General features: G+C 35.2%; 1 protein-coding gene across 1 annotated transcript; it reads right to left on the bottom strand.

Moving 5' to 3' along the window:
* Window positions 1-355: 355 nt before the first annotated feature.
* LOC142621655 (biotin carboxyl carrier protein of acetyl-CoA carboxylase 2, chloroplastic) lies at window positions 356-3,695 on the bottom strand. The gene is made up of 7 exons (XM_075794985.1): window positions 3,250-3,695; window positions 2,110-2,163; window positions 1,859-2,019; window positions 1,427-1,748; window positions 1,164-1,235; window positions 742-807; window positions 356-633 (listed from the first exon to the last, which is right to left on the bottom strand). The coding sequence occupies exons 1-7, from the start codon at window positions 3,412-3,414 to the stop codon at window positions 610-612; spliced, it is 864 nt and encodes a 287-aa protein (XP_075651100.1). The 5' UTR covers window positions 3,415-3,695; the 3' UTR covers window positions 356-609.
* Window positions 3,696-9,120: the final 5,425 nt, after the last annotated feature.

Below are 9,120 nucleotides of genomic sequence, written 5' to 3'. Positions count from 1 at the left end.
TAATAATTTGTAAATTCTTACAATGCTTAGTTTGATCCGACAATCAAAAACCCATAATCTTAACTAGATCCTGATTTAACAAACTAGACAAGGTTCACTTTTCTATAAATGTCATTTTTTTTTCAATCAAGATTTCTTGTGTTGTGCAGCGATATGGATTACCCTTGATATGTCTAAATTCTAATGTTGAAGCATGGCAATTGAACTCCCCCTCTATTGGTGTCCTTCATAAAATCGGAAGCACTGAGCCTAATATTAGATGTTGACCGTAGCTCGGTGGTATCCAATAAATGGTCCCACCAGAATATTTTTAAAAAATTGATAACAAATAAGTAAATAACGCAGATTTAAAAAATGCAAGAAACAACAAACTTTATAAAACACTTGCCAAAGCTGTCTAAAATTAGGCAGCAGCGATGGCCCAGTATCAATCCTCTTACAATCTAGAGCTTTTTCCTTGTTTTATAAATAACACAATGACTATAAGACCATTATTAAATTAAAATTACAGTGTAATAGAAGCATTACTAAATGGGAAAATTCAATGAAAATTACACTGAAAAGAGTGACTTGCCACCAAGTTTAAGAAAGGGCCTTGCGCCTAGTAACTCAAGGTACAATGACAAAAAGAGGCTGCAAGGATAAAGACAGAATTCAGATAAATAGATGCAGCATACAATATGTTATATGTGCATGTATGGGTGTTTGTGTGGGTATGGATGGTGTGGAGAGAGAGATTACCGTGTCTATGCTAACTGGTTTCCCGTCCTCCATAAGAATCTCGGCTATTGTTCCAGACTGATCAGCCTGCGGGGCAAAAATATCAGTATTGCAGATGTCACGCATTAGAAGTCTCAGAGCGGAATGCAACATAGTGTCAATTTAAGGGGGGGGCAATTAAATTTAGCATATTATTACCACAACAATGCATACATAAATTTAATATCCTTAGGATTTTTATTCAAGCCAATGTTTTCTGATTGAAATGACAATAACAATTCTCCAAATCCAAGATGGGTTTTGCTCAATTGTTATGAGAAGCAGGAACAATAAGTAATTTATACTTGTAAAAAGGATCCGTAAGAGGAATAAATAGAGATCAAGAAAATGATGTATGAACCAGCCTAATTAGGTTTGAACACAGTAAAGTAAGGAACAGATACCTCAATTTCATTCATTAGTTTCATGGCCTCAACTATGCAGATGGCCTGACCTTTTTGGACTTTATCTCCAACCTGAAAAAGGGTAAGATTATGATATGAGGGTATATTGTTTATCCCTTATATTGAATAATGCAGTATATACAAACATTGCATATCAGCATGCATAAACACACAAGTAACTTGTTCAACACACAAATTCTCATCTGCCATGTCTTTTGAGGGACAAACCCTTAAGTCGTAAGCTCATTAAGGCGGGCACTCACCTTGACAAATGGTGGTTCACCAGGTGCAGGACTGCGATAGAAGGTTCCAGCCATGGGGCATTTCAGTGGTGGATGAGATGAAGCACTTGCCTTTGCAGGTGCAGGTAAGGCAGGTGCTGGTGCAGAAGGAGGAGGGCTTGCAGGAGCAGCTGCCGTGGCTGGTGGTGGAGGAGATGGAAGTGTCGCATAGTTTAGATGTGGTGGCATACTAGCAACAGGGGCAGATGGTGCTGCCTGCTGCAAAGCTTCCTTCTTTCTTATTATGAGCTCACAGTCCATTTGCTTCAGTTGCAGCTCTGAAATATCTCTTGAATCCACAAGTCTGCTCATGAAAATGAAATAAACTTCAACAGATAGCGCAATGTGGCTAATATGTGTCAAACAGCAAATAATGCATTCAAGCATGTGTATGCAAGAGTCACTTTGACTTACTTGACAAGGTCTGATACTTGAGACATGAATGCTGAGATTGATGATACATCCGAACTAGGGTCTGGTACAGGATGTGATGACTCATCTCTCCCTTCTGATGATGCAACTCCAGGCTGCGTAGAAGGTACGGGTGCAGAATTTGAAGATTTCTTGGCAGTTACCTAGAATAAAAGTATCTTTAGCAGGTGCTTGTGATTATATCTCATTTTAAATACAACTTTTGGGTTTTGGATTATTGAGAACAATCTAACCTCATTAAGCTGTGCGCACACCTTCCAGACAGTGGATTGCTTCGAATTAGGGATCTGCAGAACACAATAATACAACAAAACAATTAGATAATTGTTGGCCACAAAATTAGCCTATCATACACAAAACTGCATGTAAAAGAAAATATTCATGTAGCGTGCATTGATGTTAGTCAAAAACCTTCCATAAGACCAAAGATATTTGACAGGTTAAAAGCAAGCAATTGAGAATTTCACCACTCATTGAGAAACTAAAACAAAATATATATACCAATGGCCTTGCTGCCCATTCTTCCATAACTTCTGTTTTACATTCATTAACATCATGACCATGTGAAACACTTTTGGTGTATGTGCCACAAACCACATTTAATTTTCAGTTCTAATAAACTACCAGAGATTGGAAAGGGTAATAGTGGAGAGAAATTTTGAACTCTTTTTTTATAATCTAGATTTTGAACTCAGGATTACATTCTTCAATATAATGATAAATTATCACCTGTCCCAAAAGTCAGAGTTCATGAAATGGGCGATTTTAGTTTTTAGTCGATTAACTAATATCCAAAACTGTCTTCAAGTATGACACATAACAAAGGTGGTTCAAATATACACGTTAAACATAAAAATAAAAGGAAAAATTTTATCTCCAAATCAGTTTGAAGGAAAATTCCTCAAACCCACTACAAAATGACCATCACATGATTTTTTTTAATAAAAAAAAAGTAATATGACTTGTTTAAACACGTCTTATGAATAGCTACTTAGTAGGTTGAAGAAGGAAATTCCTCCAAATTTGGATGAAAACTTTGTCCAAATTATAAAGTCTAGCTTAATTATTACTTTTTTAATAAGAAGTTATAATTTTGCCAAGAGTCTTGTAGCTTAATTAACACACCTGCAAGTTTAAATCCCCCTAAAAAATACTAAGAACTAATAATTGAGGTACATAAGAATAAAATAATTCAAAATCAAAATCTTGACCAATACAATTCGCATAATTAAGTATCAGTAAACAAATGAAAACTAATCTACATATGAATGCAAACGAGAAGAAAAAAAAAATCACATAAATAATAGATAAGCAGACCAGAATGTGCGAAATGAAAATGGAGACAAGATTGAAGATTGGGAATAAGAACAAACCGGGTTAGGAAGCGAAGATCCGAAAAGCAAAGAGGGTCTGGGACTCGACCCACGATGAAAAGAAAGGAGCTTCAAGGACTGCTTGGGTCTAGGCTGGTTCGGGTTAGTGGAATTGGAATGTCGCAGCAAAAGGGTCTTTGGACAGGGCACCGTAGACGACGCCATTTTAACTCTCTGTATCAGTGTTTTTTGGTTTTGGGTTTTGGTGAGTTGGTGATGGGTGTGTTGTTTAAATGGGAAATGTGGGCGGCGAGATCGATGAGAGAACTAGTATGTGAGAAATCTGAGGATCCAAAACCAAAATGGGACTATTGTTGTATTTTTATTTTTATTTTGTAATTTGGGTTTTGTGGGGGGTTTCGATGTTTACGATGCGAGTAAAGTACATAACAAATAACAATCAATCAAAAAGACAGAAGAAGCTATCTATCTGTCTCTGGGGTTTGTGTTTCCCTCCCAACTCCAAGTGTGTTGTGTGCCACTTTGACGTGGACTACTATGGTGGGTCCCTGTTATTTTGATTTTCTGAAAAAAATGGACGGTGCTGATGTGAGTAGTACAGCATTAACGGCTGCGGTTTTAACCTTAGTTATTTCGGCCGTTTGGAGTAGGTTGCGAGTTGGGTACCTACATCAATATCACCTCCCAACAAGTTATGTGTCTTTTTTATCATTAAAAAAAGACAAAACTATAATATTGGTCCCTCAAGTTTACCCTGTGTGCGCAATTGGTCCCTTAAGTTTTAACTCAGCACAATTGGTCCCTCAAGTTTATAAAATGAGTTGTATTAATCCTTTACTAACTGCTGTTAGTGATGTTACTTACGTGGCTAACGAAACAATGACTTGGCATTTTTTAAATGACATGACATCTTTTAAATTAAAAAATTGCAATAACTAATTTCCACATCAGATTTTAGCGACCTAGTTGAAATCAAATTTTAAATTATAACCCAGTTACAGATTAACTAAACCCATTTATCATCTAATTTTGGTTTCACACATTCGCACGACGGCGCCAGGGAGACTAACAATGTATTTTGCCACACACACGCACACACAAAAAAAAGGCAAACTCAGATTGATATTTGAGACAATAATGCAGAAGGCAGAAAAACCTAGATCAAGATTTGAGACAATAATGCAAAAACTGAAAAGAAAAGTATCGAAACGAATTCCATACCAAATGAATGAATGAATGTTATTGCTGAAAAAGTTGCTCAGTACATTCCTCCTCTATCGCTATTGAGAATGGAGCCAAGCATACCCAACACAACAAAAGCCAAAAGTGGGCTAACATCAAGAGTGTCAAAGATGGATGGGATGATATTACGAAAGAGATTGAGATAAGGATCGCAGAGGTCACGAATGGCGGACAAAGGTTGACGGTCCCATGGGATGTTAGGGAACCAACTGAGCAAATTAGATGATAAATGGGTTTAGTTTAATCTGTAACCGGGTTATAATTTAAAATTTGATTCCAACCGGGTCACTAAAATCTGATATGGAAATTAGTTATTGCAATTTTTTAATTTAAAAGATGCCATGTCATTTAAAAAATGCCAAGTCATTGTTCCGTTAGCCACGTAAGTAACATCACTAACGGTAGTTAGTAAAAGGACTAATACAACTCATTTTATAAACTTGAGGGACCAATTGTGTTCAGTTAAAACTTGAGGGACCAATTATGCACACAGGGTGAACTTGAGAGACCAATATTGTAGTTTCGCCTTAAAAAAAAAATGAAAGTATGGTTATGATTACAAATTTGACCACGACTTATTCACTTAACCAATTACGAGAGGTGGAGGACTTCAAAAAAAAAAAAAAAATTATGAGAGGTGGAGTTGTGGAGCTACCAATTTTACTCCATCTTTAAAAAAAAAAAAAAAAATTATCATATGAGCAAACTATGACAATAGTGAACAAAGTTTCTCCCTAAACATTTAGAGAGAAACTGCCAAAAGCCTTATAACTAAATTGATACCTCCCCATGTACAAAATGCTTGGGGGTCTAGGAGAGAAAGAGTTCGAGTTACGGGGTTAGCAGCATATTGTAATTATTTCTCAAAAAAAAAAAACAATTAGAGATAAACTCTTCAAATTTCTCATATTTCTCTTTTTTGGATATGAATTTTGAAAAATCTAATGGTTGAATTTCATTTTCCTTATGTTCATAATATGCATATTAAATTTCGTTCAAATCGGATGTTATTTACTACTCGATTAATAAACTTCTTTTTTATACACAATTTTAAATCATTAAAACTTGAAATTTTAACATTTGTTTGATGACAAAACAATTAATCTTTGATATTCTTGAAAGTTTGTAAGCATGAAAGACATAATAAGAACATATAATCTAACAGTTAGATTTTCAAAATTTACACTCAATATAAAGATATATAAAAAGTTTTATTTGGCAACAGTTGTGGTGCTAGCATTTTCTAAAAAACAATAATAATAAGTTAAGTGTCTTTCTTTTAATGCAGATTGGGCCAACGGCCGGATTAATGAGAGGATTTTTTTTTTTTGCATAAATGCACTTTTAGTCCATTCATTTTGCACTTTTTTCATTTTAGTCCCTACATTTTAATTTTACTACTTTTAGTCTCTAAATCAATTAACGCCTGACATTTAGGTCATTTCCATCAGTCAACTGACGAAAATAGCTGACGTGACTGACGGTGGAATAAAAAAAATATATAATCGCACATAACATAATGCCACATCAGCATATAAATTTAAAAAATTAAATTATTAATTTTAATTAAATAAAAAACAGAAATAAAACCAAAAATCACTAAAATTAAGATCTAAAAAGTATCTTAACTCTCTCTCTGGGAAGAGATCACAAACTGAGTTCAAATTATTTTCTTTTCCATCTCACTTTATTAAATTAGTTTTCTTCTTCTTCTCTCTCTCTCTCTCTCTCTCTCTCTCTCTCTCTCTCTCTCGTTCGTGTTTCTCACTCTCGTGGTAACTGGTGGTGCAGTGGCTCATGGTGGCTGTGGTGGGTGGTGGTTGGGGTGGATGGGTTGAGATCGACTGGGGTGGCTTGAGTCGGGGTGGTTGAGTTTGAGGTTGGGTTGGGGTGGGTGGGTTGTGAGTTGGTTGGGGTGAGTAGAGGTCAGGTTGGGTTTAGGTCAAGCTGGGGTGTGTGGGTTGAGACCGACTGGGGTGGCTTGAGTCGGGGTGGCTGGGGTTGAGGTTGGGTTGGGGTGGGTGGGTTATGAGTCGGCTAGGGTGGGTAGAGATCGGTGTGGCTGGGGTTGAGACCGAGTTGGGTTTGGTTGTGGCGTTTGGGATGGTGGGTTGTGGCGGCTGTGATGGTGGTGGGTGGTGGTTGTTTGATCAGTGGAGGTGGTGGCTGGATTTTTCTATGTTTGAGTAGAAAGAAAATTTCTGGGTTTGGGTTCAGGTGGAAAGAAAATTTCTGGGTTTATGTTTAAGTTTGTTGGTTGGGTTTGTGTTTATATTTGTTGGCTGGGTTTGTTCGGTGGAGGTGGTGGCTGGATTTTTCTATGTTTGGGTAGAGAGAAAATTTCTAGGTTTGGGTTCGGCTGGAAAGAAAGTTCTATGTTTAGGTTTGTGTTCTTGAGTTCTTTGATTTGGGTTGGAGTTCTTGTTTTCTTCATGTCCTTCCCGAGTTTTTTTTTTCTTTTTTTTTAAATTTTTTTTTAATTTTAATATTTTTTTTTAATTTAATTAATTAATGTGTGATTATATTATTTTTTTTATTTCATTGTCAGCCACGTCAGTTATTTCCATCGGTTGACTGACGAAAATGACCTAAATGTCAGGCGTTAATTGATTTAGGGACTAAAAGTTATAAAATTAAAATGTAGGAACTAAAATGAAAAAAGTGCAAAATGTAGGGATTAAAAGTGCATTTACACCTTTTTTTTTTTTTTTTGAGAATCTAATGAGTGGATATCTATCTCCAAATCCAACCCGGACCCATTATGAAACAGTTATCCAAATTCAAAACTCAAAAACTCCACCTCCAAAGTCCAAACCCACCACTAATGTTATCCAAATTCAAAACTTATCACAAGAAGTTGCATCAGAAAATGATCAAGTAGTTTTTTCGTTATTATTTGTACGACAATGCCATTTCTTTTCCATTAGAGAATTGCATCTAGAATCAACTCTTATTAGAAAACATAAAAAATAAATTTGTTTATAAATTGTTGGTGCAAATATAATGATAATGGAAATAGCACAAAGAGAAACTGAATAATACTTTTGAATTTTTATTAGTTTAAAGAAAGAGATTACACAACACTATTTGGATGGAAGCGCGGCACTCGCTCTCTTTAAGGAGATTCAAGTCCTTGGTTGGCTAAACTTTGTAACCGGTGCAGACCGTCTCTGACTTGTCTCCCCCAGGATACAACAGCCCAACAAATGTCGTATGACTAGAACAACCTCTGCACAAAGTGTTCAAGCCCAAAGCTCCACCAGAAAGAACACCCTACCTTGCCAAGAATCTCTATATTTTTTAGTGTATATTGCAGTAACTTGGATTGTGTCTGAATGGGTCTATTTATAGGCTCAATGGGCCTTACGAAATTACTACCCAAATTAATCTGAATAATTAGGTCCATTATTATGATATAGTCGGTGTTACAAGATTAATTGTTGGATATTATTTTGATGGGCTAAAGTTACACAATTTAATGGTGAGATAAGGAGTTTTCTGAATAATGAAAAGGTCCAAACGGATAGTCCATTAAGTGGATTAATGGCTCATTATTTTCCATAATAAAAATGGAATATTAATTCGGGCCATTTACTCACCAACGGATATGGTAATTCCCCCTTGCGCACGTATCTGACCCAATATTTGAGACAATTCATGTTAGCCCATTAATCACCACAATTAAAAAAAACAAAATAGTCTCTCTCCTTTTCAATGTGGGATTAAACATTTTCACTAACTCCTCATCTTCCACATTCACTCCCACATCTTTACACTTATGTTATAAAATTTATTCATTTTAATTATTTAATATTAAAATGTTCCAACATAAATCTCAGTCTTAGACATTTTATAATTCTTGTATTTTTCCTTATATACCTGGCGATGCAATTGCAACATTTTTGTGTTGAGGTATTATGTTCAAAGCAAATGTTACAGGTAATTTTTCTCATCCATCAACCCTATATATTGATTAGGTATGGTCATTTCAAAATGAAATTACATTTTTTTATTTTATGGAATAAAATGAAAATACATAAATATTACTCAATGTAAATGTTTCTTTTTATTATATTATTTCTTTCTTCCTTTGCTCGGTTAAATTTACTTTGGGTAAGGTTTATGGTCGATATTTTGATTTATTTCTATATCTTTTGCCTTTTCTTTTCTTTTTATACCTTTTAAGGTAACAATCTTAATTCTTTTTTCAAGTCAAGAGTTCAAGCTATGAATTTTTGACGTACCAAAACAACAGAAAAAGTATAGTGTCAACTATTAAATAGATGAAATGTATATAGAATTTTAAATAGAAAATTATGACATTAAAACCAAAAATTAAAAAAGAGCCACATTGCATGCCTGAAGTGTGTGTGTGTGTGTGATGAGACTAGTGTTACTTAATGTGTATATGAAACTACTCTTTCACTTGGCATGATTCTTGTGCATGCTTCGTGCACCCTCCTTTATTGATCGGGTCAGTTGCAAGCATGTAAATTCTGTGTATGGGACACACAAGCTTGTGAGAGGCCTAACCCTATAAAGGGTGTAGGCACAAAATAATTTTTGATATGTGAGAGAGTGAGAGAATTGTTACATATAACGAATACATGAATCGTTGTCTATAGCGAATGAGACCATATATATTCTATAATAGAAATGGCTATTGTA

The sequence above is a fragment of the Castanea sativa genome, chromosome 1 (genome assembly GCF_040712315.1).
Source record: "Castanea sativa cultivar Marrone di Chiusa Pesio chromosome 1, ASM4071231v1".
NCBI lineage: Eukaryota > Viridiplantae > Streptophyta > Magnoliopsida > Fagales > Fagaceae > Castanea > Castanea sativa.
Note: the sequence above shows the minus strand (reverse complement) of the source record. Positions and strands in the feature narration are given on the sequence as shown.